Source organism: Castor canadensis, chromosome 5 (assembly GCF_047511655.1).
Source record: "Castor canadensis chromosome 5, mCasCan1.hap1v2, whole genome shotgun sequence".
In the NCBI taxonomy this organism is placed as follows: Eukaryota; Metazoa; Chordata; class Mammalia; order Rodentia; family Castoridae; genus Castor; species Castor canadensis.
Window position 1 is genome coordinate 180,563,833 of NC_133390.1, and position 27,859 is coordinate 180,591,691.

The 27,859-nt window shown below is 52.1% G+C and overlaps 1 protein-coding gene across 6 annotated transcripts; it reads left to right on the top strand.

Annotated features, from left to right (window-relative positions):
• Window positions 1-189: 189 nt before the first annotated feature.
• On the top strand, window positions 190-27,715 carry Ss18l1 (SS18L1 subunit of BAF chromatin remodeling complex). 6 transcript variants are annotated; one of them, XR_012448332.1, is made up of 12 exons: window positions 190-414; window positions 8,912-8,988; window positions 9,816-9,900; window positions 11,332-11,476; window positions 11,969-12,166; window positions 13,473-13,637; window positions 14,078-14,179; window positions 15,575-15,667; window positions 20,287-20,406; window positions 23,074-23,219; window positions 25,734-27,238; window positions 27,276-27,715. XR_012448332.1 is itself a non-coding variant. In XM_074075060.1 (12 exons), the coding sequence occupies exons 3-12, from the start codon at window positions 8,912-8,914 to the stop codon at window positions 25,758-25,760; spliced, it is 1,158 nt and encodes a 385-aa protein (XP_073931161.1). In that variant the 5' UTR covers window positions 847-4,332; window positions 4,701-4,963; the 3' UTR covers window positions 25,761-27,715. The 6 variants fall into 6 exon arrangements, 5 of the variants coding, with proteins under 5 accessions (XP_020023376.1, XP_073931162.1, XP_020023377.1 ...); XM_074075060.1 differs by lacking the exon at window positions 190-414 and adding exons at window positions 847-4,332; window positions 4,701-4,963 and having other exon boundaries at window positions 25,734-27,715; XM_020167787.2 differs by having other exon boundaries at window positions 25,734-27,715.
• The last annotated feature ends 144 nt before the right edge of the window (window positions 27,716-27,859 follow it).

The window sequence follows — 27,859 nt, forward strand, 5'->3', positions numbered from 1 at the left end:
AGCAGCGTGTAGCGTCAGTCGGACGAGCGGCTCGCCGGGCGGGGCGGAGCGGACGGAACCACCGGCGCCGAGCGCGGGGGGCGGCGTGGAGGCCGCGGGCCAGGAGCGAAGCGCAGGCGGGGCGCCAGGGGGCCGCGCACGGGGCCCAGACAGGGGCGGCAGCGGGGCGCGGGGCGGGGGTGCGGTGGGCCCGAGCGCGGGGCGGTGGCTCAGGAGCGGGCGAGCCCACGGCGCGGCGCCCCCTGAGCCCCCGCCCCCGCGCTGCGGAGAATGTGCACCTTGGGCCGCGGGGCGCCGCCGGAGAATAAACCCCGATGATTACGGACTGAGCCCCACTCCGCCACCATGTCCGTGGCCTTCGCATCCGCGCGGCCGAGAGGCAAAGGGGAAGTCACGCAGCAGACCATCCAGAAGGTGGGCCGGGCCCGGGACTGGTGTGGGTCGTGGGAGTGCGGACGGGCGCTGGGCGTGAACAAAGCCGGGGCGCAGCCCGGTGGCCCGAACCCTGACGATCCGAAGCGGCGGGCCCGGGGCGCTCGGCGGAGAACGTCACCAACTTCGTCGGGGACGTGGCCGGGCTGCCGCGGTGGCGCCTGCCCCCGAGTGCACCGCCGGTGTCCGCAGAGTGCGTCGCAAGGAGGCGGTGCGGGGCGCAGCGGGCCCTCCGCCCCTCGGAGCCGGAGCCGGAGCCGGACCCGGACCCCGGGCTCGTCGCGCTCTGCTGACAGCCTTGGTGGCGGAGGCGGTGACGGCAGCTCGCCCCTGCGCTCAACTTGGCGAGTGGAAAAAGGGGGTGCGGGCGGCCTCGGGGCGCGCGGCGGCGGCGGCGGCGGATCGGCTGCTTTAGTAAGGTGCCGACGCTGCCGGCACAAAGGGACGCATCGCAAGTGTGGGTGCCATTGCGGCAGCCCGCAGCCCTGTCCCCGCGTGCTGCACCGGGCGGACCTGCAGCCGGTGCGTCCCCGCCCTAGCTCGGACCAGTTAGCTTCTGCCAGGCGCCCTGATCAGCCAGAAGGGACAGATTCGCCGCCCTACTGCCTGTGAGCATTTACACAGGCTTGGAGACATGTTTAGCAAAAACCTTAAGTTTTGACATCGAGAATAGATTTTCTACTATTTTTTCATGCTCAACGTCGTTTATGCACATAGGTTTCTTTACTCCGGTTCCATCGACAGCAGTATTCCTGGGTACCCACGAGCCCATTAGGTCCCCGGGGGCATTCGCCTTAATGACCATCTCTCTTCTTTATGATCTGTGGTCTCTTGTGGGAATTGTTCTCAGTCCACTGCCTGTTCCGAGACTGCCCTTGCTGTGCTGTCTTTAGAAATGTGATGTTTTCACGAATGGGCAGCTCTGAGCAGGAGATTTTTTTGAGAAGAGCGGAAATACAGGTTTGCAGGTGTAGCTTTTTTATTTACTTAGTAAAGCCGAAGGGGTGCCCCAGCCTGCCAGCTCTGTCCTCAGAGCTTTATAGATCGTAGCTCATTTCAGTGTTCAGGGAATTTACTGTCGTCCTGTCTTATAGTGAAGGGAACTGAGGCATGAGGAGGCTAAGTGGTAGAGCCAGGAGCCTGGCCCAGGCTGTGGCCCCAGGGTTTGCTGTACCTGTGGCATTTGGTCAAGGGCCTGGGCTAGGCAGAGGGTCCAGCATCAGGCACAGTCAACAGTGCGAGGGGCCCTTGCACTTTGGATTTTGGAGCTTAACAGTCACTGTTGTCAGAGCCACCTTTGGCTTCAGTGTCTATTGGGGGGAAGTTTGTACTTCATACCCCTTTCCTATTAAAGCTGCTCAGATTCTCCAGGCAGAATTGTGTGGAGTATGTGTTAGAGAACTACCCCCAGCATCAGATCAGAAAGAGGGGGACCTGCTGGCTGCATCCCAGGGCAGATCGGCCCACTGACTCTTTAGCCAGTCACCTGCCTCAGCTGGTAGGTCAGCAGTCCACCTGCTGGTCTTGGCCTTTAGGCAATGACTATGTGTACACAGGGAATCTCTTAGTGGGGGTCTAAGAAGGGTCTGAGGTGGGGGTGTCTTGTATTCTGGCTAATATGCTTGAGCATACCAGCAATCCCAGCACTAAGAAGGCTGAAGTAGGAGGATTTCTAATTCAAAGCCAGCTTGGGCTCCATAGCGAGACCCTGTCACAAAAAACTGCAGTAGGGCTGTAGCTCTGCTGTAGAGCACTTGCCTAGCACATGCAGGGCCCTGGGTTTGGTTCCAAGCCCTGGGGAAAAAAGTGTCCTCTGTCTATAGTATGTGCTAACAGGCCCATGCTGAGAACAGTGGGGAAAGCCAGTGACTCTTCAGAAGCGTGCTTGGTAGTGAAGGTAAAGGAAGTACACAGCTTGTGTTCAAAGCATATCTGTGAGTAGCATTCAGCCAAGTCAACTCCTACTCAGCCTTCAAAGACCCACTTGAATGTCCCCTCCCTCGTGCTTTCTTGGCATCCATGTGACCAGTGTAGCACTTTCAGGTATTGCTTATGCTATTGAGTTAGCATCTGGCTATCTTGTTCTTTGCTGGCCCCTAGCCTGGCATGGTTCCTGGGCACATAGTATTCAGTACATACTGTAGCATCTCTGTTAGTGTCCCACAACCCAGGTGGCGTCAAGGAGCAGGATCAAAGTCCTCAAGGTTTCCAGGGTTTGGCTCATTCCTGAGGCTTCTAGGAGGAATTTGCTGCCCGCCCACCTCCAAGCTTCTGGTGGCTGCAGCAGCCATGGGTTCTCTGCTTCTAGTGGAGTCTCTGCCTTCTTCTCGTAGCTTCCTGTGTGTTTCTGTGTCCGTGTTTCCTTCTTCTGAGGATGTTGCTGGATGTAGGACACCCCCTAATTGAGGATGGCCTCTGCTTACTTTATTAACTTGCAAATGGCCTGTTTCTGAATTCAGCCCACAGCAGTGGTGTCTGGAGAGTGATATTCCAGAGGACAGTCTTGAAGCGGGGATGGGAGGTTGGGAAGCTCAAGGGAGTTGTAGGTGGGCCTGGACCAGGTACAGGGGACCTGGAGTGGAAGAGCAGGACCGCCAGTCTGGTCAGGAGCTGGTTGCTTATGGTGACTGAGCCTGGCATGTGGTGAGACACAGTGAGAACCCCGCTTGGATGAGAACAGCAGGAACACAGCCGTGCCTGGGACTCTGAGCTGACACTGGGCAGTGTCCCCAGAGACTCACCTCTGCCCTGTTCCCCACTAGCTGGGGACCATGATGTACCTACCCAACATCCAGTACTGGACTGGCCATGTTGGAGGGCCCTGGCGCCTCCTGTCACTTGGCTCGTGGTAGTTACTCAATTGACACAAGCATGGGTCACTTGGCTCGTGGTAGTTACTCAATTGACACAAGCATGGGTGTTAGTGTTTCTATGCTGTTCTAGTCCTTGGCTGTGTCTTTCTACCTGCTGCATCTGAGTCCCCAGCACTTATGGAGCAGGACTGAGGGAGCCGAGGGGACGGCTCCAGGGAGCAAGACAGAGCTGGTGGGGTGAGTACTGGGCTGTGTGCCAGAGGGCCTGGCATAGGAGGAGGTGGCCAGTGAAAGTGGTGCTGTGCCCAGTACCTAAGAGCCAGGGAGTGGTGGGAGCTAGCCTTGCCCTGCCTCAGTGTACTGAGCCTGAGTGCAGGGCACAGGGCCCTGGGTGGGGTGGGCAGGCAGTGGGTGCCCTGTGCCTTCCTCGCATCTATAATTGCTATCTCTGAGAACACAGACCCATCCAGCTAGGAAGGTGAATGGGGGTGCAAGGTTAGAGCTTGCCTCAATGTGAGCCTGCTGTTAACATGACTATTAGGCAGCTGCTCCAGAAAGTGCCTTCTCCCCTATGGATAGGGCTCTCAGAGGGGAGCACAGGAGCCTGTGTTTTTTTACCCCCAGGGATAAAGAGGGGTCAGCCTGGAGTCTACCCTGGGGTGAGGGGCAGCCCTTTGGCACCTGTGGGGAGGGAGGGAACAGTCAGTGAGTCCTGGCTGACAGCCCCTTGGCCTGAAGGCCCAGGATACATTTGGTCAAAACACAGTACCCACTCCTGCCCTTCTTGAGGCCCATGGGCTCTGGGCTAGTGGAGCCTGGAACAGGCAGGGAGGGCAGCTCTGCCCCAGCATGTCCATAAGGCTTGGACACTTGCCCTTGTGTGCTTGGAGGCACAGGACCATCTGCCTGGAGCCTCTACACTGTGGTCACAGGACATACCATGCTTACCCCTGGTGGGTGCAGGAATGAAGGAAAGAGAACCACCACCCAGACCTGGACACCTGCAACTAGGAGACGGTGCTGATGTCCTGTAAGGCCTGTCGAGGTTGGAGGAGACAGAGCTGAGCTTCAGAGCCTCACTGTGCTGGTGAATGAGGAGGAGTGGAAGGGCTGGGGAGGAGCCAGCAGTGTGGGTGGAAGTGCATTCCTCTACCAGGGTCAAAGTGGGCTGTAGGCAGGGCCCCTTTACATTTATTTAACCTGGAAAAAGGTGTGGAAGGCAGGGGCCTTCACTGTTGGGTGGGGCGGGGGCAGATCGGGTTACCCGAACCAGGGTGGTTCAGGCTTCCTGGGCTCACATTCATGGTCCACTGGCACTAGGTTATGCATGTGCTTTCTGGGCCTTGGGTTCCTTGGCTTTAGAAAGAGGATGGTTTCGGGACTTGCTAATAGGCTGTGGTTAAGGTAGTCGGCTGGCACGGGGTTCAAAATGGTTGTCTTTACCCTTTTGATCAGGTACTTGATCAATAGGGAAAGGACCAGAACTTAGCAGTGGCATTTGGCAAGGGAGATGAGGACTCCATTCCAAACCATGGGAGACTTGCTAGTCCAGAGTTGTGGAAAGAAGAGGCAGTTCCTGGCACATGGATGGGATGCTGCCATACATCCTGGATTTTTCATGATCTCTGCATCTTTCTTCAGCATGGAGAGTCCCATGGAAGTTGGATGACGAGGTTGGTCCCTGCTGTGGAAACTGGCATTACCAGTGCCAGAGCAGCGTAAGTCAGGAAGTAGCTCCTGTGTTGTCTGAGGAAGGTGGAGGCATGTTTGCTTTTACATCAGTGTAAATGTTTCTTACTTTGAAACTGTCACATTGTCTGCCTCCCAGGCACACTGCGGATGTGTGACTTTGGGTTTGTTTTGAAGTCCACAACGAAGTTATGTCTGCAGTTGGGAAAATGTTCAAAGGAGTCTGCTGGACTTCGGCAATTAGGTCTGCAGCACACTACCTGAAATTTCCTTGGGCTAGTGATTGCTTCTGGAGACCACCTTCATTAGGCCGTTTCTCCTTCGGAAGTCTCACAGCCAGGTCCTCACTCTGGGAGTCTCCTTAGGTCAGGCCATCTGTTTTCTGGGGGTCTCGGTACCAGTCTGTTGCTCCTCTGTTGTTCTGTTCAGCTTAGTGCCATTGGGACTCAACACCCACACAAGAAAGCTGGGTTTTCTCTCCTGTCACTTTCAGACTCCTTTTGTCTCCAGTATTTTTGGCAGTCTAGTTCCTGGGAGCCCTTCTAGAGAGGATACATGTCCGTCAACTGTGAGAAGGATCTTGGGGAGATTGTTTTCCTCACCACATAGTCTCTGTTTCTGGGGGATCTGACTATGCCCTGTCGAAGTGTTGATCTAATGTCATTATCTTTCCTGTTCTCTGACTCCTTTTTGTTTTTGTTTTGTTTAGGTTTGCTTTTTTGAAATGGGTCTTTCTATGTTGCCCAAGCTGGTCTTTCAAACTCTTGGGCCTAAGGAATCATCCACCTCAGCCTCCCAAGTGCTGGGACTTCAGGTGCACACCACAGAGTCCAGCTTGACTCCTTTCTGTTCTGTTTTCCAACTCTTTTGCAGAGTTTTTTGTTTTCGTCAACAAATTTTTAATTTTTTGCTCCAGGTTGTTTTTAAATAGCAACCTCTTTTTTTGGACTGGGGTTTTGAACTCAGGGCTTCGAGCTTGCAAAGCAGGCACTCTACCACTTGAGCCACATCTCCAGCCCAGCTTCCTCTTTTTTATATGTACATTAACTTCTCTTTATCATTCTGTTTTGGATATTAATTTTTTTCATTTGTTTCCTTTTTTAAAATCTCAGTCCCCTTCAGGTATTGGCCATGACTTTTGTGTTGGCTATTTTTTTTTTTTCTTTTTGTAGTGCTATGAATTGAATCGAGGGCTTTGGGCATGCTGAGCAATGAGCTACATCCCAACTCTCTGGTGTTTGCTTTTTCACTTATTTTTTGTAGTACTGGCACTGGTATTTGAACACGGCCTTGCACTTGCTAAGCAGGCTCTCTACCACTTGAGCTGCATTCCCAGCCCTAGTGTTGGCTTTTGATTCTCACAGGACGGGTTTCCTCCACAAACTGGTGCTGGTTAGCATGGTCCCTTTCCACAGAGACACCACCAGAAACCCTTCGTGTCAGCAGGACTGGGGTGTCCCTGGGGAAAGCCCCAGCCCTCAGCCTCCTGGGCCTTTTACAGTGTGGTTCAGTGTCCACCTGACACAGGTCAGAGCGCCTGCTTGCAATTCTCCCCCATCAAGCTCCTTTTCATCCTAAAACTCCATGACTGCGTCTCACGTTCTTGTGAGTTTTCAGCTTTTTGATCCTTACTCAGCAGGCAGATCTGCAAGGGTTTGGAGTGCAGCACCTGTCCTGTGCTTTTCCTGTGAGTGGTTTTAAACCAAGTGAAGTTGTGCCCTATGTGCTGCTTTAACTTTTTTGTTTTTGTTTTGCTTTTGGTGGTACTGGGGTTTGAACTCAGAGCCTCACACTTGCTAGACGGGCGTTCTGCCACTTGAGCCACTCCACCAGCTCCTATGTGCTGCTTTAAAAAACAAAAACAAAGAAAACATGGTAAAGGGTCCATATTTCCTTATGTTTGTCAAAGCAACAAAGCATTTTAATGGCCATCTCATCGTTATATCACAGTGTGCACTAGTAATCCTGGCATCAGCTGTCTGGTGTCCCCTGTTTGCTAAGCTACTGTGCCTGATGCTGAGATGCTGTCCCGTGTGCATAGCATGTAGTGTTTGCTTTGTGTCATGGAGAAATCTGTTCCTGGGAGCAAGGGGTCAGGGACAGGAGCTGGGAAGTCTTGTAGGGTGGCATCAGAGAGCAGAAAAAAATCTCTGGAGGTTGTTTTCCCCTTCACTGATCTGGAGAGGGAGAAGAGATGCTCTTTCCTGTGTGTTTCACCACCCTCACCTGTGCACAGGTGCGCTCCCTGGCAGCTCCTGGCAGGTAGTGCCCCCTGGTGGCTCCCTGTTTTAGGGCAGTTTCTCTGCTGAGTTGGACACCTGAGCATGGTCATCTTGTCACAGTGGGGAGGAAAACCATAAAATGTATGGAGGAAGCATTGTAATTTCCAAAAGAACAAAGCAAGGGGCCACCCCTGGGGTCATCTGGCTGAGGGGAGCAGCAGGAAGCTGAGCAGAGGCAGCACTTGGCAGGCTGTGGGGCTGGATTGCCCCACAATCCTGTGGGAACAGGAGCCCAAAGGCAGATAGCATTACAGGTGCCTGTGTTGTAGGGTATAAGGAGGGGAGGGCAGCCCAAGGAGAAAGCGCAGGCAGGTGCCCTCCCTCTCCAGGGCTTCACTTGCTCCAGGGACCTGCAGTCACTGCCATGTATTTTAGTAGAGGTGCCTGTGTGGGTCCTGCCTACGTGAGTGCCTGAGCAAAGGCTCTGTAGCAAAGAGGCAGTAGGTGCTGGGCTTGGTCCTCTGGTCACCCGTCACTGCAGATGGGGAGTGGCTTACACTACCTGTCTAGCCACCCTGGGCAGGTGGCCTATTGGCCTGCCACACTTACTGTCTGCCCATCCCCTCTGCAGGCCATCGTAGTGCTGCCCCCAAGTGGCCATTCTGGGAAGAGGGCTCTGTGTGCCTTGGTTGCTTGCACATGGCTCCCTGGCCTCTTCATGCCCAGCTTCCTGCACAGCCTCACCAATTCTACCAAACATAGGAGCCCGAGCATGTGCAGAGGCCCCAGCTTTGGAGTCTGTAGACATAAGGGACTGGGAAAGCTGATTCAGGAAGTGCCAGATCTCCTTCACATTCATCAGCATGTGAAGGACGCCTTGGAGGGAGCCAGTGTAGCTCTGTTAGCCTAGTCCAGAGCTTTCAGATGCTGCTGGAGATGTCAAGCACCTGAGCAGGGCCAGGTCTGGGGAGCAGCATTTTCTGGCAAATTCCCAGCAGTGCCGATGCTGCTAAGTGTGGAGCACACCTAGAGGAGTAAGGGCAGGACACATGTTCCTGTGTCTCGAATGCAGGCCTCTGGCACTGCACCAGTGTTCTGGGAGCCTGTGGTACCCCCTGTGAGTCCTGGTCCAGCTCTGGGGTGCCCACATCTGGCTGGTTCACCTGCACCACTCAACCAGATTTGTGTCAAATCTGGGTTTTAGGTCATGACCCAGTTCATATGCACCTACCTAAGTATGAGACATACAAGGTTTACAAAACATACTGACCTCCTCTGCATGGAGTGCAGCCTGATTCTCTTTCCTACGTCATTTCCTGTTGAGGTCAGGGTAGCGGCATGGGTAGAGGGTCAGTGGCCCTAGGCCAGGTCAGGTGTGGTTCCTCAGTTCCACTGGATTGTCCCATCCAGGCCTGTGTGTTTGCAGTTCCTCCTACTGGCAACGTATCCCCTTTGTTTCCCTCTCTGGCCCAGGGTGAGTGTAGCCCCATGGGAAGGCTTCACAACGTGAGCAGGGCTGTGAGCTGCCTGCCCCGGGAGAACCTAGCTGTGCCACCTGTGCTATTGTGATTTGAGGGTGTGTTACATCCTCCAGGTGGGTGCTCTAGGATCTGGTGTGGGTGCCCTGGGTTCTCTCCCAGGGTCCTGGAATCCTTGCTGTGACCTTGGCCTACACTTGGCAGCCGTAAACCCTAGTCACAGTAAGGAAGGTGCTGTGATGATGCACGTGCCCTGTTCATGCTATCTCTCCTGCAGATGCTGGATGAGAACCACCACCTTATCCAGTGCATCCTGGACCACCAGAGCAAGGGCAAGACAGCTGAGTGCGCCCAGTAAGTTGGCCACTGCCAGGCCCTTTGTCCAACCACAGACTCCACTTTGTCTAAACGCGGGAAGGCTTCCTTGGGTGTAGAACAAAGTGTGTCCAAATCTGAGAACTGAAGTCAGCTACAGCTCTAAGAGGCACCCCAAAGACAAGGGAGGTGAGAAGCCTCACCACCAGGACTGGGGGCAGCTTAGGCAAAAGAGGGGAGTGAGAGGAATATTGAAAAGGCCCAAGCCTGCCACAGCTCATGGCCAGTAACAAAGGTACCAGGGTACAGCAAGTGCCTTCAGGTGGGCCATCCTGTGATCCCCAGGCCCTGTTGTAGAATAGGCATGCTAGCTTTCAGGCTTGCCTGGAGGCAGGAGATGTGTGAGGGACCTCAGGCAACGCTCCATGTGGCCTTCGTGAGGGGCCTAGCACTCCCAGGTGTGATGTGTGGGAGAGGCCTGAGATTGCTGGGTGTGATGTGGGGGTCCTCAGGTGCTCAGGCTGTTCCCATTTCCTTGCTGGGCATTTTAGAGTGTTTGGAATTAGGCTGATGTCTGACTCTGCTGGAGCAGGTCTCTGTCCCCTGGGCTGCCCTGCTGTTACTTCAGACCCTGCCTTCTATGGCCCCACCGTGCATCTTAGTCTCAGAACAACCCCAGTGCCACCCTCAGCCCCCATGGCGGGGTCCTTCCAGGGTTTTCACTGTAGAATGGGAGCCTGTTTGGGACATGCGAGGTACGTCCCTGACCTGTGGGGTCTGGCTGTCTTGGTTAAGCTGGGCTTCTTCCTCTAACTGTCCGTGGACACACATGCCGGCCTGCCTGCTGACACTGTGCTCCTCCACAGGTACCAGCAGCTCCTCCATCGGAACCTGGTGTACCTGGCCACAATTGCGGACTCCAGTCAAAACATGCAGTCCCTGCTCCCCGCTGTGAGTACCCAGGTTCCAAGCTTGTCACCTCTCCTCACACAGGTGACCAGCTGAACTCGGTACCACAGGAGGCAGTAGAAACAGAGCATGGGGTCAGGGGTGAGGAGATGTGTCTGAGGTAGATGGGTTGAATGGCAGCTTGACCTGTTTAGGGAAGGGAGATGATTCCAGAAGCGCACCTAGGAACGTTGGCCATGATGTCAGGGCCAATTGTGAGGAGGGGAGGGGAATGTCACGTGGCATTGTAAACCCTGGTTTTTCCCTTGTGGTGTTGGGGCTCAAACTCAGGGCCTCAAGCATTATGAGCCCTTCTGAATGTTGCTAGCAGTTAAAGCCCTTGCATGTACACTGCTGGGAACAAAAACACTTAAAAGGAAGACTCCCCATCACAGTAAATATTCCCGATGTTATCTTAAATATTTTATTGTCTGTTTGATTTTCTTCAAATGCATTTCTTCAAATTAAAATTTCACTGTAAAACAAGATCCTGCACCTGTGGCCTCAGTCTGCAAGCTGAGTGAGAAGCACAGCTCAGAAGGATACCCTAGGTGGCCATGGCCAGCCGTGACGTGCCAGGGCAGATTTGTCACCATAAAAGGCTCACTCCAGTGCCCCCAACCCCCCTGGAAAGTGGTGACATTATAAATATCAGGATTGTTTCACAAGTACAAAGTGTTAAGCCATCCTCAATCAACCGTCAAATGGTTCCTTCTCCCTGTAGACTCCAGCAGGACTCCCTTTCTTGGCCACGTGTGAACAGTGTCTGTGAGCAAGCTTTTGGAGCCCCTGTTTGATGTAGCACTAGGAGGGAGGGGCTAGGGGTCACCTGTACACTCTATTTCCTTTCTGCATCCTGTGGTGAGAGGTGGACTAGAGAAATGGGAAATGATGGGGATGGATTATGGAGCAATGAAGAATGGTGGAGGCGTGGGCTGGAGAGGGAGAACTGGAAACAAGTATGGGTGGAGAATGGGGGAACAAGGAGGATGGAGAGCGGTGGAGGCTGTGGAAGTTCAACACATGGCAGAGCCAACTTGTGCAAGGCACAGAGGAAACTTGGACACTCAGGCACTTGACCAGCTGAGCCCAAGAGGGATGAGATGGGCACAGTGTGGTGGCCAGCAAAGGGGTTCGCTGTCACCCCAGGAAGGGGCCCAACTTTTACCATCCAAGTGTTTGTGGATACACTTGTTTCGTGTTTACATTCTGACTGATTATGCAGACCACTTTTCATATTGTCTCCATCTTGGCCTGAAGCATTTGGGCCTCAAATGCCACCATCCTGCTGAGTGTGACAGTAGCTGTAGGCTATGGATGTTCAACAACTGGCCATGAATATAGTATAGATCTCATGGGCCCTGGACTCCCTGGCACATGGTGGTGGTTTTCTGTGAGTTAACTGTGCTCCCCTAACTTCTCTGTCGCCCTCAGCCTCCAACCCAGAACATGAACCTGGGCCCCGGAGCACTGAGTCAGAGTGGATCCAGCCAAGGACTGCACCCCCAGGGTAGCCTCAGTGATGCCATCAGTACGGGCCTGCCCCCAGCCACCCTCATGCAGGGCCAGATTGGCAATGGTGAGCAGGTTTGCAGCAGCAAGATTGCCTGGCCATGGGTGATTGCCGAGGTGGGGTACCTACACTTGTGGGGCTGGGCTCAGTGACCCCTGCTTTCCCATGTCCTGGCCACAGGTCCACTACCAGCACCAGGGTACCTGTGGACAGTGGGGTGACCACAGAGGCCATGAAGCTCTGACTTCACACCCCAGCTCTGCTTAACTCTGTGGCCACTTGATGCAGAGTGCGCTATTCTGCTGTACTCTACTAGGAATGAAATGGTACCACCTGGGATCAAGAAGTCCCAGTAACAGTGGGACCTCTTAACGATAGGCTAGGTCATCTTGTTCTTTGATGGTGTGTATGTTTATCTTGTTAATCACATGACCATTTACTCATTCCTAGTGCTATTGACCCTGGGTTACGCTCTCCTCAAAACTACCTGAAAGGAACTTCAGAGGTGGTGACCTGGCCCCCAGTACCTGACACCCCCTCTTCTATCCCTCCTGGCAGGTCCGAACCACGTGTCCATGCAGCAGACGGCACAGAGCACACTGCCCACCACCTCCATGAGCATGTCAGGCAGTGGCCACGGTACTGGGCCTGGCTATAGCCACTCAGGACCTGCCTCACAGAGCGTTCCCATGCAGGGCCAAGGTGCCATTGGCAACTATGTGTCACGGACTAACATCAACATGCAGTCCAACCCAGGTACCCTGCCCAACCCATGGAGCACGGGCTGGCTACTTACTGGACCCTTGTGTGTGGTCCCTTTGGGGCTGCCCTCCCTGTGGGTGCTGGAGGGTTGATGGGTGCTGGCTGCCTTCCCCTGAGAATCCCAGAGCAGGGTTGGGGAGTAGGCAGGACCCCAGCCCTGGGGGCTTTCCAGAGGCTTTAGGGAAGGCTCTGGAAAAAGGGTGGCACTGACCATGGGACTGAAAGGGCAGCCCTGGGACTCAGAACGGGTTAGTAGCTCCCCATGCAGGGAACACCCTGCAGAGGCCAGAAGCTGAAAGGAAGGAAGAAAAACTGTAGGCTCCAGGCTGGGGGACCAGGTCTTTTTCCAGGACAGCTTCTCAAGCAGGGTGTCCATGGCAGTGGCTACTGGCCCTGGGATCGTGGAGCACTTGGGAAGTAGCAGATCCCAATTTGGTTGTTTCCTGACTATTAGAGACAGCAGATTTTAAAAGGCAGGTGTACTACAAAAAAAGCATGTGAAGTGTGTCTGTGATGCTTTTTTTGTAAGAATTACATGCTGAAACTTATATTGGAAATATCGACGCCAATAAAATGCATTATTAAAACTGATTTCACCTGTTTCTTTTTAACTTTTCAATGTAGTTACTAGAAGCTTTAAAACATACGGCTCGTGTCCTGTTTCTGTGGACAGTGCTGTGCAGGAGGGGTTCTGAGCAGGCAACATGTGGTCAGGCCAGCGGAAGGGAATAGCCTGCTGTAGCTGTGAAGAGCGCTGCGTCAGGAGGTAGTCAGGGTGAAGATGTGACTCCTCCCAGGACCAGCATTAGGGACAAGGAAGAACAGGACTTGAGTTTCTGTGGGCTAGGACTGGCAGGAAGTTTCAGGTCTACTTTGTGTTTGCCTTGGAAGCTCTGTCTTCTTCCTATGTTGGCTTAATGTGGGCACACTTAAAACAGTTGGCACCAGCCAGGCATAGTGGCTCACGTCTGTAATCTTAGCATTCAGGAAGGTAAAGCAGGAAGATGGTGAGTTTGAGGGCAGTCTCGGCTGCGAAGCAAGACTCTGCCTTAAAAAACTCAAAATAAATAAATACATAAATAATTGGTAGCAAGGGCTAGGGTTGACCGTGTGCCAAGTGTGGGTGCAGCTCAGTTGCTAGAGGTGTGACTTGGGAGTCGGTGACAATCTTGTGGGGAGCTACAAGAAATCGTAAAGGATAAGCTGAGAAAGGAGCGGGTGGCAGAGAGCAGAGAGGGCAAGGACTGCCCACCCTGGAGCTTCCTCAGGGTTATTTCGAGGTCTCTGTCCTGTTGCGCAGTCTCCATGATGCACCAGCAGGCGGCCGCGTCCCACTACAGCTCAGCGCAGGGCGGGAGCCAGCACTACCAGAGCCAGTCGTCCATCGCCATGATGGGTCAGGGCGGCCAGGGGAGCAGCTTGATGGGGCAGCGGCCGATGGCACCGTACCGGCCCTCCCAGCAAGGTAAGGCACAGGGGTCTGCCCAAGCAGGGTCCCGTCCCCAGACTCCTGTCTGTTGTAAGGGACCGGCACTCAGGTTTCTCCATGCTGAACTGGGGAGTTAGGAGGTTTGCCCCTTTATATGAGCAAGGAAGCTGGGGCTGCTGAGGGGTCTCTGCTGTTCCTAGAGGTTCTGGTGGGGACCGAGCGCAGATCTACTGTCCTTGGGGAGGGGGTGTTGAGGCTGGGTGAGGCTAAGGGCTATTCTGAGTACAGAGTCCAGAGTATTTCAGGACTGGGGATCAAGGACAGGGGAGACTGGTGGTGGGTGGTCCTGTCCCCTCAGGAGACCCCGGGGGTGGGTTTTCTCATGTGGGCAGGGCTGTTGAGTGGGGCCCTGCTGCTCTGCAGGGAGAGCGAGCCCCACTGCCTGCTGGTCCTGAGTGCCATGTCATCACTCACAGGCTCTTCCCAGCAGTACCTGGGCCAGGAAGAGTACTACAGTGAGCAGTACAGCCACGGCCAGGGTGCCACCGAGCCCATGACCCAGCAGTACTACCCAGACGGTGAGGCCCAGCGCGCCCGGGCACCAGGTCAAGGCTCCTCTGAGACCTGAAGACCCTGACCTACCTTCTGCCAGCAAAGCATCTTGGTCCACTTTGCTCAAACCCACTATGGGGTGGGATAAGGCTAGTCTCTGACAAGAGAAGCTTCAGCACACACTGCCATGCGTCTTCTTGGGGCTCTGCCTTGCTTTCCCAGAAGACGGTAGGAGTCAGAACTGGGAGGGGCCACCCATTACAGACAGGTTTAAGTGTCTTAAAAGGTGGGCTTACCCTCCCCAGGAAATGCATTTAGGGAAGCTGACAGGACCCCACTCCCTAGCACTTTGAGTCCACGTCTGGTCACACTTGCCTCCAGCTGCTCATTGTCACTTCTCCACATTGTTTTTCCCTGTCACCTTTCAGTCATCTTTAAATTATCCCAGGGTTTATGGAGGTGGCATTTAAATGGTCTTAAGCTGGACATGGTGCCCATGCCTGTAATCTCAGCCTCTTGGGATCTGGAGATCAGGATTGTGGTTTGAAGCCAGTCCAGGCAAAAAAATTTTGCAACTCTGTTTCAACCAATAAAAAGCTGGGCAAGGTTGTACACACATGTCATCCCAGCTATGTGGGAAGCATAAATAGCATAAATTGCAGCCCAAGGCCAGCCCTGGGCATAAATGTGAGACCCTATCCAAAAAGTAAGCAAAAAGGGCTGGGAGTATGGCTCAAGCAGTAGAGTCCATGCTTAATAAGCATAAGACTCTGAATTCAGACTCCAGTACTGCCAAAACAATAAAATAAAGTGGTCTTAAATACCAGATGTAGTGGCCCATACCTGTAATCCTAGCACTCAGAAGGCTGAGGCAGGAGGATTGAGAGTTCCAGGCTACTCTGGGCTAATGGCAAGACCCTGTCTCAACAAAATCCCAAAACCAAATTAAGTGGCCCTAAGGATGGATAGATTTGGGGAAGCAAAGATGAGGGTCCCTGGTGGACATCGGGCAGGACCCTGGTGTTAGCCCACACTGAGGCACAGCTATGCACCCTGGCTGGGAAACGAGTGGTGGGTAGGTGGCAGAGGCCAGCAGCAGGCAGGCTGTGGCGCCCGGAATGAGCTGGCGCTGTGCCTTGCAACAAAGGCCTCCTTCTGGATCATGGCTGCCCTTGCCCCAAAACTCCCAGGAGCCACGTAGCGGTGAGCAGGGAACAGCCACTTGTCAGGAGCAGGCTGTGGATACACTTGACCCTCACCATATCTTGTGAAGTAGGATTGATGTCTGCCTGTTAAAGTGAGAAGGCCAGGCCCAGGGAGGTGGGGCTCCTGTCCAGCTCTGTGTGTCCCCGGCCTCGGTTGTCTCCCCAGGCCTGGCAGCGAGAGGCCTCCGCCGGTGGTAAGTCATCACTTCCTCGTAGGTCATGGCGATTACACCTACCAGCAGTCGCCCTACACGGAGCAGAGCTACGACCGCGCGTTTGAGGAGTCCACACAGCACTACTACGAAGGCGGTAAGGAGCGCGAGGGCTGTGCGCCGTGTTCCAGAGGGAAAAGGCCACACAGCAGTTAGGATGCCACACTGTTAAGGCCCAAGCAGTGCCCGCCTGGTCCAGTTGACCTCTCCTGAATTACCAGCAGGCACTAGACTGACTAGAGCAGTTGGCACAGAATTTCATGAAATCGGGTTTACTCCTGGGAGCTAGAGATGCCAGGCCGTGTGTCAGGATCCTGCTTGCTTTGCGTGCGTGTGGGAGACGGGTTCTGCTGGCCATGTTACGTAGGAGTGCTAGGGACAAATGCTGCTGTTTGGTCCAGCTGACCAGCCTGGTGCCTGGAGCTGTGCTCAGAGCCATCCACACTCAGTCATTCAGCAGGAGTTGAGGCACTGAAAGCTCTCTAGCCAGGTGGAGAGGGCTCCGGGGACACGGCTGCGTGGTGTGGCCCTGGCATTTCTCCCAGTGCTGGATAAAGTTCATCTTTTGGTGAGGGGCTTGTAGCCCCCACCTCACACCCTTGGCAGTGCTGCGCGGAGGCAGCTGCTGCAAGTGAGCTGGCTCTCACCTGTTTGTTGCTGCACTGTAAATATGCCCACCTGACTGACTTGCAGCCACCATTGGCAGAACTGGGACAGGACGTATAGTCACATCCTGAGCAGGTGAGCCCCTTGTCACAAGGCTTAGGACCTCAGCTGCCTTGACCAAATTCCTGGTCTGATATCAGTAGGGATAAATGTGAGGGGAAAAAAATCAGTAACTATGGAACAGATGATCTGTAAATACAACATTTTTGGTGGCTTTTTTTTTTTTTTTGGCAGTATGGGGTTTGAACTCAGGGCCTGGTGCTTACTAGCCAGGCACTGTACCACTTGAGCCATGCTCCAGCCCCTTTTACTTTTAGGCATTTTTCAATTAGGGCTTCAGATTTATGTTCAGTCCAGCCTAGATCAAGATCCCTCTACTTAGGCTTCCCGTGCAGCTGGGATGACAGGTATGCACTTTCATGCCCAGCTCTTCAGTGGTTGAGGTAACTTCTGCCCTGGCTGGCCTCGAACTGCCATCCTCCTCACCTCTGCCTCCCAAGTAGTAGTACAGACATGGACCCACTATGCTCAGCTTTTTTTTTAAAAATTATTCATGGCTAAAAAGCCTACGTAACAAAAATGTAAGCATCTTAATCATTTTTAAGACAGTCTAATGGCATGATGTCAGTTCAGGTTGCTTTTCAGCTGCCACACCATCCATCTTGAAAACTGAAATTCCGTCCCCACTTCGCAGTAGCTCCCCAGCCCCTGGCACCCACATTGTGCTCTGTTCTAGGGGCCTCCCATGAGTGGAATCGACATTCATCCTTTGTGACTGGCTTTCTTCACTCAGCATAGTGTCCTCAAGCTTCGCCTGAGATACGGTGCATAGCAAAACTTCCTTTTGAAAGGCTTGAGGAACGTTCCAGTCTGTACAAGCCATCCATTGTGCACGGACACACAGGTCGCTCCACGTCTTCGCCTGTGTATGATGCTGCAGTGAACGTGGTGGGAATATACCAGAAGTGAGACCGCAGGGTCACGTGGCAGTTCTGTTTAGCTTTTTTTGAGGAGCTGCCACACTGTTCCTCAAAACAGCTTGGTTTTCGGTTATACCTGATACAGCAGAGAAACTGGAAATAAGGGAAAGTCTAAGAAGCAGTGACCGCTTCTTAGCGTCCTAGCATAGCTGCTTCTCACATTCTCACCAGCACACTCACAGCTGCCCTCTTTTCCTGCCTGGTACAGTCACCCCACTGTGCAGACACCCAACCTGCAGACCCTGAGGGTGCTTCACTGTTGGTCCCGTTTGTCCCAAGACAGGCACAGAGACCGACCATCGTCCCCAGCTGGGTGAGCACTTAAGCTGCATACAAAGTCAGAGAACCAGAATAGCTGAAGTGTTGAAGTGAAATTTCATACTGGGACCTTGGGTCCCCTTCTTGCACAAGCAGATTGTCCTAACTGGTGGCTCCTCTTAGTGGATAGGCAGCATTTTTGCTCTGCTCTTCACCCGCTGCTGGATAGGCAGGTTCGAGGCTTCTCTCCAGCATCCTGTTCAGGTATCACCAGAGCGGAACTCAGTGGAACACATGAGGACTGAGACACAGCCACCACAGACATGGTTCTTCTCCAGCTAAACCTCGGCTTATTTAAACTTGTTTTCACTACTGAAAATGGTCACCAGGAGTGTTCTGCGCCACGTTTGATCTCCTGAGGTGTTTCTCAAGGGTTGTTGAGTCAGGGCCTTCGCACTGGTGCCTGTAGGGAGCATGAGGAGACTTGAGGGACTTGGAGCTGGTGGGGAAAAGATGGGACCAAAGGCAGGAGGACACATCTTCATCACTTGCCCTCTTACCTTGATGTCTCTCTCTTGCTGCTGTTTTGTTTTTTTTTTTTCTTTTTTGTGGTACTGGGGTTTGAACTCAGGGCCTCATGCTTGCTAGGTAGGTGCTCTTCCACTTGAGCCTTTTCCCAGCCCCAGCCCATCTGTTTTCTTACTTCCGTCATGCTTTGGTAAGAACAGCCACCCATTGATGTGTATGTTCTGGGCCCCAGAAGCACAAATGTCTTCCAGGTTCCCACTCCTCCTCTCCCGAGCCTGGAATCGGGCTGCACAGACACAGGACTCCACACAACTGAATGGCAGGCATTTGGTAAGCCAAGTGCCAAGAGCAAAGCCCATCTCAAGAGATGCTGGCTAAGACTTAAAAATGGCATCGGTGAACATGTTGTGAGCACTGTGTATTGAGCTCAACCTCTGCACCAACCTGAAGTGTGCACCTTTTTGGTGAGGAGGTTGTGAGGTCTCAGACCAGCAGAGCCCTCTGATACCCCTCAGGTCCTGGGTGATGACTTACGCCTTTCTAAGTGGTTTCTCACCATAGGCTTTCTCCTGGAGCAAGGCATGTAGCGTGGGTGCTGGCTTCATCAGATTTACCGAAATAAGGCTGAGCCATTTTTCTCTGGGAAAAAAAAAAAAAAAAAAAAGAACAAAAGCCTGTCTTGGGTTTTACTCACTGCCAACAGCATAGGAAACGTGTGCCTCTCCTAGCCCGTGGCAAGAATTCTGTGAGGTCCAAAAAAGCCCATTGCAAGCATAAGCTGCGGCCTTGGCCTTGGCCTGACCTTTGCCAGGGAAGTCAGCAGGTCCTGAAAGCCTGTTGGACTGTGTGGGGAACTTTGAGAATCCTGACCTAAGAGGAGCGTCCAGGTGGCTGTCCACCCTGCACCTGTGGCCCCCTCACACTGCTGCTCACTTGGTGACAGGACCTGAGTGTACTCTCCTGGCCAGCGGGTCCTGTCTTCTCTGGCACCCAGGGATGAGAAGGGCAGGGTTGCAGGTTTCTTTTGTGCACTGTTGCTTGGGGTGTTCCATGTAACGTGCTCAGAACACACAGCAGCCCCCATGGTAAGGTTTTAGACTTCAAAACTGTTTATTTCTTTTAAATATAAACATACAAATCTATGTTTATATAGATATAAATATAAATATAAAAGGTTTCTCAATAATTGACCTACTTCACTATCCTGGAATGAATTTGTAAGAAAGAAACACGAAGACAAGGCTGTGTTCTTGTGTATAAGACATTGCTGTGTGGTCTCTACTGATAAGGACCACAGTTCTGAGACTTCTCGTCTCTTATGTCGTCACACCGTGCCCCTCACTGTCTGTCACATCTGTTTGCCTCGTTGCCTTCCTTCACAGGCAAGTCCACAGTGACCAGCACTCCAGCGCACACCTCCAGCCGCTGCTCTTGGTCTGTTTGTGCAAGGTCTACTCTCTAGGGCTGCAGTGACAGGGGGCCACCAACAGGGCAGTTTATACAATGGAGGCCTCAAGTCTGAGGGCAAGGTGTCGGGAGGGCTGCTTCCTCTATGGGCTCCAAGGAGAGTCTTGCCAGACCTCTCCAGCTTCTGGTGGCCTTGGCTGGGAGACATGTTGCTCCAGGTTCTGCCTCCTTTGTTATGTGGCTTCTCTGTATGTCTGTCTGCATTCCCTACTCTCATGAAGACAATCTCATCCTACTGCATTTGCAAAGACACCATTTCCAAATAAGGTCACATTCGCAGTTAAAACTCAACCCACAATACTAGTACTGCCTTTGTCTTAACTGTTAGATTGGCCATGTCATATTTTTTGGCATTCCATTCATAGTTTTATAAAATAACAGAATACTCAGGGAGGCATAGATTGGGAGGATCAAGGTATAAGGACAGCCAGGGCAAAAGTTAAAGAGACCCCATAACAAGCGGGGTGTGGTGGCTTGCGACTGCGGTCCCATTTACGCAGTGGGCCTAGGTGGTAGGAACATGGTCTGAGGCCAGCCCCAGGCAAAGTTCAAGATCTGCCTGAAACTAAGGCAAAAAGGGGCTGGGGGTAGTTCAAGTGATTGAGTGCCTGCCCAGCAAACACAGGCCCTGAGTTTAAATCCTGTTGCCACCAGAAAAAGAGAGAAAATGTTACACAATGTTTGAACTACTGTGAAAAAGAAAATAAACTGCAGGTATATATTTGGCCTGGGGCTTCCATAGCCACCTATACCTCCTGCGGGTAACTGCAAGCAGCCTGCACTGGCCAGAAATGAGTTGTGTCCCTTCTTTCTGCAGGAAATGCCCAGTACAGTCAGCAGCAGGCTGGGTACCAACAGGGCACAGCCCAGCAGCAGACGTACCCCCAACAGCAGTACCCCAACCAGCAGAGCTATCCTGGACAGCAGCAAGGCTACGGTAAGAGAGGGGCACACCCTCCCACAGTGGACCCCTCCCATTGTCCCACCCTGCCACATATGGGCTGCACATCTTGTAATACTGTCACTCAGGCAGATCTTAATAAGCTTCCTATTGTGTATAGCTGTCAATCTCCAGAGAAGTTCCAAGTTCAGTGCAGAGGGCTCCTGTGTGGCTGCTTCCCCATCCCCATGGCTGACCTCGAACATTACTCTGGCATACTCACTATGACTCAGAGCAGCAATGGTGCATCACTCCTGTCGGGCTTTTGGCAAGTGGGATTTGCACTTGGTTCCTACTGAAGCTGGAAGGGCTCCCAGTGCTAGTCCCCTGTCCACTTTATCTGGACTTCACTCACTTTCCACTGACATCCTTGTGACCCCAGACCCTGTCCAGGATCCCATGTGATAACCACGTGTCACATTTCCCCGCATACTTCTTGTCCATGACCAAAAGTCTCCAGACCTGCCTCGTCTTTCACGATCTGGACTGCGGGGTGGACTGGTCGGGCCCTTTGTGGAGTCTTCAGTGGAATTTTCCAGGTACTTTGCCCTGAATGAGACTGGGTTATGGGTTTGGAGAGAAGACAGGTGGTGCTGTTGATGACACAGCTGATCCACATGGCTTACCTGCACTGATGCTGGTCCTGCTCACCTGGCCAAGGTGGTGTTTGTCACTGTCTCCACTGTCACAATCCTCTTTGTCTCTTGGAAATAATTGCTCAGTCCCATCTAAGGGAGCATTCACATAGGTTATGTTGAATTCTTCTGTTAAGAAAATGTGTCCCTTCTCCCCATCACTTAGTTGTTCAGCTATTTATTTATTTTAGTATGTGCCCATGGATATTAATTTTATGTTGCATTAAAATCCAGTACTACTTAATTTTGTTAGTCATTTGTCCCAGCTTTGGCCCCTGGCAGTCTTCTTTCTTGTGGCTCCTGTGTCCTTTGAACATGTCTGTACTTTCAGTACCACAGTATCTTCCTACCCTTACCCTATGATCAGCCACTTCTCCAAGGAGCCTGGTTCCTCCTTTTGAAGAGGAACTTTGGAAGCTGGGAAGATGCAGATGGGTGGTTTCTGCCTCATTTTATCTCACATTCACCTGACTCAACCGGGGATGGGCAGTCTGGTCATAGTGTCCTGCAGAACCACCACTCATTGACTTCTCACCCGCTGAGAGATCACAGCTGCAGAGCTGGGCCAGCAAGTTGGCTAGAGGCTCAGCGGGACCTGTCAGCAAACTTTGGTTTGAATGGGAGGCAGAGAAGCAGACAGAGGGCCATGGCTGGGGGAGTCCTTCTGGCTTCGATAGGAACAAAGCAGAAATCCTCTCACCAAAATGCCAGCAGGAGCCACTCCACCATCCCTGTTCTGTGTTGGATATTTTTGAGATAAGGTCTTGGGAACTATTTGCCCAGGACTGACTTCAAACCACAATCCTCCTGATCTCTGCCTCCTGAGTAGCTAAGATTACAAATGTGAGCCACTGGCGTCCAGTGTGAAGTATCTTAAGTAAAACATAAACGTGCGTGTATTGGCCCATGAGGTCTCCTGGCTGAAGCTGGGTTCACACCTCCTGTGAACCACAGGCCAAAGGCCTCATCCCTCACAGCAGCTTCAACTTCTTTTCTTTTTGAAGAAGGGACTGGAATTTGAACTCAAGGCTTCATGTTGGCAAAGCAGTCATTCTTACTGCTTGAGCCACACCTCCAGTCCATTTTGGTTTGGTTATTTTGGAGATGGGGTCTTGTGAATTATTTGCCCAGGCTGGCCTCAAACCATGATCCTCTCTAACTCACCCTTCCAGATATCTAAAATTCCAGGTGTAAACCACCAGCGGCCAGCAGCAGCTTCAGCTCTTTGAGGAAACAAATCTGGCCTTTGGTTCTGAGTCTTTGCTGCATCTGAGAGCACCGGAGCAGCTTTTAAAATTAAGAGCTTGGGTCACCCAGACCAGCTGAAGCAGCACCTCAGTTCTCAGGTGTGCCCCAGTGCAAGGCCTCTCATGAGCTCACAGGCAGTTCTGCTTCAGAGCAGGAAGAAACCACAGTTTAAAGACTGCTTGACCTTAGCTGGACATGGTGGCCACACCTGAAATTTTAGGGTTTGGGAGGCAGAGGCAGGAGTTTGAGGCCAGTCTGAAGACCCTGTCTTAAAAAAACAAAAAGATTGTTCAACCTTCACAATTGTGACCAATTAAACAGCATTACAAAGGGAGCTGGGGAGATAGCTCAGTGGTGGAGCACTGCCTGGCGTGTGTAAGGCCCTGGGTTCCATCCCCAGAACCACAAAAATAATTACAATAAAAATTTTAAGATTTCTGGCCTTTATTCATTCTTCCCAAAGCCTTCAATTGTAGATGTCTTTCTTCTGCCTGTGAATTTGCCCCGGTTCCTGTTATAGTTAAGATCACTGTATCCATTGTAACCCAACAGCAGCAGGTTCTGGAGTCACCACTCACCTGCTTCCCGGAGGCTCAGGCCAGGTGTTCTGGAGAGAGGCCCTCAGTCACCCATCCTTGTGGGGGCACAGATCTTTGTAGGACTGGCAGGTCTGGCGAGCTGGTTGTGTGGCATTCTTTCTGCACAGACTTCTGTTTGGAAGAATAGATACCAGTGTTGGGAGGCTTCCAGGACTATCAGCTGCTTTTGGTTGTTCTCACAGCTCCTGGTGTCTCCACAGGGCCTGCCCAGGGAGCCCCCTCGCAGTACTCCAGCTACCAGCAAGGACAAGGCCAACAGTACGGAAGCTACAGAACATCGCAGACAGGGCCCTCTGCCCAGCAGCAGCGGCCTTATGGCTATGAGCAGGCAAGCTTTCTGGATGTTTCCAGATGTGCCCGTCCGCCCTTACAGTCCTGAGGAATAATGAGATGGAACTAATTGACTTTCAGGGTCCCTCCTGCAATGTTAATTCTCTGAGCCTATAAGGTTTTTAAAACTTAGCTCTGCATATATGCTCACCCCAGTCAGACAGCTGCTTTTTCTACCCTAAACTTGCTGTTAGATGTGCATGCATAATTCCTTCATCCATTCATTCATCCTGCAAATATTTACTATGCACCTAGCACAAGTCAGTCAGTCTCTGCTGGGGGTTGGGACATGGCAGTGACAGGGCTCCTGCTTTTAGTGCTGACATCTTGCTCAAGAGGCATCTGCTCCTTTGATGGAGCCAGATACTGTTCTGGTGCCAGGGACCAAGCAGGTTTCCAGCAGAGGAAACCGTGGTTAGGAGTCACTGTCCAGGTGGGAAGTGGGCACAAGCAGCATGGATCTCAGGTGCTCATTGCTCTAGGAAAAGACACAGAGGGGTAGAAAGCTAAAATGACAGGCAGGGGCCATCTTAGACAGTGAACAGATCCCTCAGAAACCCAGGGAGGATCGTTGTTGATGGACAGAAGAGTAAGGCTCCCGCGACAGTGAGGAGGCCTGCGTGACTGAAAGAAGTGAGTAGTGGGAATGTGGTAGGAGGTGATGGTGTGGTAGGAGGTGATGGTTCACACCCCACAAGAGCCCTTTGCTCTGAGTGGGAGGGCCTCTAGAGGAGGTCAGACTCTGTGCCAGGAGCACTGAAAAGGCACTGTGGAGGGCCTCACAGATGAGAATGAGTCAGGCTTAGGAAGAGAAGGTGCAGAGGTCCTGAGGCAATGGCAGATTTGTGACATTCAGGACAGCAGGAGAAGGCTCTGGCTGGGGCATGAGTGGGGAGATTTGTGGACATTTGTCAGTGCCTCCTTTGAAGAGAGTCCTTGGGGAGTGTTGACTGTGCATGTAGCAGCATGCTAGGTAGAAGGCATCAGTGATGCTTACACAGCTAACAAAATTCCAAGGCCTCATGTTGGTTATGGTTGTTTTCCTCAGAAAACCTAGTAGGTGAGAGGGCATTTGCTCCTCATCCTGCTCCTGATGAGAGTAGAGGACAAGCCAGTCAGAAGTCTGAATTTTAGCACAGGATAAAGCCAGCCCACTCTCAGGGCAGTCATTGAGGAGCAAACTCATTTGGCACTGAGGGGGACATTCAGAAGTGTCCAGTGAGTGTGCTGGGCAAAGGGATGGCTGTGCCTCCAGGTGTATGCTGGCACAGAGATCCAGGAGGCAGCTCCTGGCCTTCCATGTGCCCATGGGGACAGCAGCAGCTGAGGGGCTGTGTGTGGAATCCAGGAAGGCTCTGCAACTGATACAAAATTAGAATCACTAGGACAATTTCCATGAGACAGGTCTCCTTAATAGAGGGTCTGAAAATAATGTCTTTGGAATTTGTAGAATAACAAGCAAAAGTTCTAACTTCATTATAGCCTGAATTGGAGGATGTAACTGCCTGCCGGTGTCTTCATTCATGTAACACAGCCTCAGAGGTGCGAGATTAGCTATGGGCTGGGGGTCTCCCAACTGGGCAGTTGGGCTATGGGGCCAGGTGAGTGCAGGCAGGGCCACCCTGCACACTGCCAATGTTTTGTAGTATCCCTGGCCTCTACCCATGGAAGCCAGTCATACCCTGCTCCAGCCCCCAGCTCTGGCTGCCCACTACCCCCTGGGAGTAGAATCGGCCATTTGAAAAGCTCTAGCCAGACTGCACACTTCCAAATGCTGGCTTCCTGGCATTCACCTGGATCTGCAGCCCCTTGGCTCAGAGGCAAGGAGACCTATTGCTTGATTCTGCTAACTAGACTCACAACTCAGAGTGGCAGTGCCCTGGATCACATTGTGAGGCCCTGCTGTGGGGCCTCCCATCAGAACCCCCAGCCCTCCTTCCTCCTAGCCTCCTGGCTAGAGCTCCTGAGAGGCCTGGTTATTCTCCCTTTGCCCCTAGGGGGCAGTAAAATGAGTGCCCAGTGTCCTTATGGACAGCATCTTCTGAGTGGCTCAGCCTCCTGTCCTGGAGCTGTGCCAGACACGGGCTCCACTTCTGTCGTTGGATTTCATGGTGACTGATTCTGCACTCCTGTCACACACTCCCGTTTCCTACTTGAGCATGCTGGGGGGTTGCGGGTGTTGGCTGGCATCATCCCTGCTACCTGTCCATCACTTGTGGGTGCTCAGTGCCTGGGGAACCTGCCTTTGTGGCAGGCTCAGACCCTGGGGAGACCAGCGCATGCCTGAAGAAGTCCTTTGACCCTCTTTGATTTAAACCATAGCCAAGGGAAAAAGTGGGTGCCTTCTAAAAGGCACCTCCCTGCTTGCCTGGTGGATTTGGGCAGAGGCTGTCTTGCCTGCCTGCTTTTGGACCTCCTTCCTCCCTGAGTGCCTGCTGGGGGAGGGAGCCTGTCTTACTGTTGGGTAAGACTTTTGCTCAGGAGGTATAATCTGTGTCTTGTTCTCTTTTAGGGCCAGTATGGAAATTACCAGCAATAAGGGACAAGTATTCTTGTTGGAGCCCTGTGGTAGCGTGTTCATCTGGAGGATGGACAGGCCGGTGGCAGTTCTGATGAATTGTGACATGTCGGTTACCCTTCGCCAGTGCCACATCTGCATGTGAAGCGTGCTCATTTCATGCTGAGTACGACGCCGAGCGTGCACTGCTGGCTCAAGACAGACAGCGCTGTGATGGTGTAACATAGTTGGTGCTGTGTATAGTATTGTATGTTGATACAATGGAGAGGTCCCTTTCTTGTCCTCCATCCCCTTCTCAATTTCCTAATTCGTTTTGGGGGTCATTTTGTCATCAGAGAGTTCTGTGTCCAGTGATGGGACATAATCTAAAAGACGCCCTAGTCCAGTGTTGACATAAGCAGACCCTGGTTGGCTCCCTCTCCTCTTACAATCCTGGCAATGTACAAGTTTCTTTGACTGGCTATGCTGTAGCCCTGGAAGACCCTCTGTCTGTGCCTTGGTTAGGATGGGGGCACCCTCTGTGTCTTTTCCATGGTAACAAGGAAAACACGTTTCATCTGGAGAGGCTGCAGGCCGTCATCTCCAGACCTCGCAATGCCAGTTATCCCAGAAGGTCTGTGTTTGTATGAAGAAGTGAGGAAGGGTCAGTGACTATTCCGAATAAGTACATGTCCATGAGGGCAATGTGCAGGTGGTCTGTCCCAGGGAGAGTGATGTCATTGAAGAGTAAGGACCATTCTCTGCCAGCTGTGCAGTCAGAACTACTTGGGCTTTCGCCCTCATCCATCTGGTGTCATTTCTAGGATTTGAATCCTAAGTTTATAGATAAAGTATTAACACCGAATTTTCCAAACAAGTGGCAAGTTGCTTATTTTATGTAATTTCTTCCAGGACCTACTTGTTCTCCAAGTAAGTATACCTTTTCTTTTAGGGATATATGAAACCCACATCCTATTTTTTAAAAGAATCCCACTAGCCTTATTGCATTCTTTCAAATGAAAAGTAAAGACTTTATGTAGTGAAATTTGAATAAGTTTTACATGCCTAGGACATTCAATCCCATTTAAATTTTGTGCAAACATTAAAGACAACTCACTTGGAAAATTATGGTCAAGGAAAAAGCCTACATTTCTACTAAAAAAAGTATGGACAGTTGATCAACCTTTACTTGAATAATCACCACATGTACTATGAATTGATTTTAAAACATCTTCAAACAAATGCTGATGTATTCCTGAGAACTACAAGGAAAACACAAAACATAACGAGTATTCGCCATGTCAGGCCAGCTGAAGCTGATATTTTTCTTTAATTGGTAAATTTTGTTTTAAAAACGAATTCTTCACCCAGAGTTGGGTGCTGTAGAATTTAAAAGGTACTTTTCTGGGATTGCTGCTTGAGTTAGTCCTGGCACCATGCTGGGCAATGTGGAGCAGCACTGCTGCACTTACAGGTGAAGAGCGGGCTCAGCGGGAGGAGCATCTGCGCATCCCCTGCAGGCGTCCACGGTGAGGCTCCAATGCGCATCCCCTGCAGGCGTCCACGGTGAGGCTCCAATGCGCATCCCCTGCAGGCGTCCACGGTGAGGCTCCAAGGCAAATACTCAATTACAGAAGTGGGTCCTCTCTTCTGGTCTTGTTCTTTTCTGGCAGTTTTTATACAACCGTTCTGCGAACTCAGTTGGGGACTCAGGCTCCGCATTGGAAATGTTAAGCGTTTTAGGTGACTGTGAAAATAGTTTTATTCCTGGCCAGTCTGGGAACTTGCCTTCTACGTGTGTGTGTGAGTGTTTCTGTTTTAAGCGCTCTATTAATACTTTTTGAAAGAAAAGGACCCTAAAAGGTATCACCCCAACACTTCGATCTGAGCTGTCTTACATTAAGAATTTCTTGAATGTATATATTTTAAACAGCACTTTGTGAAATCGTTTGTACATTTTACTTCTTAATTTATACATGATTTTGGTGTTAATACGACGGTGAGTACGTGTCTATTTAATGGGTTCATTTTCGTGTAATTCCGTGGGGAAGCGGGCTCCGGAGCTGCCGGCGCCCGCTCAGACTGAGAAGAGGAAGACGTCCCATGTCCATTAAAGGTTTTCTACCCATGACTTCTATGTA

Bases quoted from the DNA above. Each gene is read 5' to 3' on its own strand.
- Ss18l1 (XM_020167787.2), top strand. From the start codon at position 346: ATGTCCGTGGCCTTCGCATCCGCGCGGCCGAGAGGCAAAGGGGAAGTC. The intron at 8,989-9,815 runs GTAAGTTGGCCA...GCTCCTCCACAG, and splicing joins AAGACAGCTGAGTGCGCCCA to GTACCAGCAGCTCCTCCATC. The intron at 15,668-20,286 runs GTAAGGAGCGCG...TTCTTTCTGCAG, and splicing joins ACAGCACTACTACGAAGGCG to GAAATGCCCAGTACAGTCAG.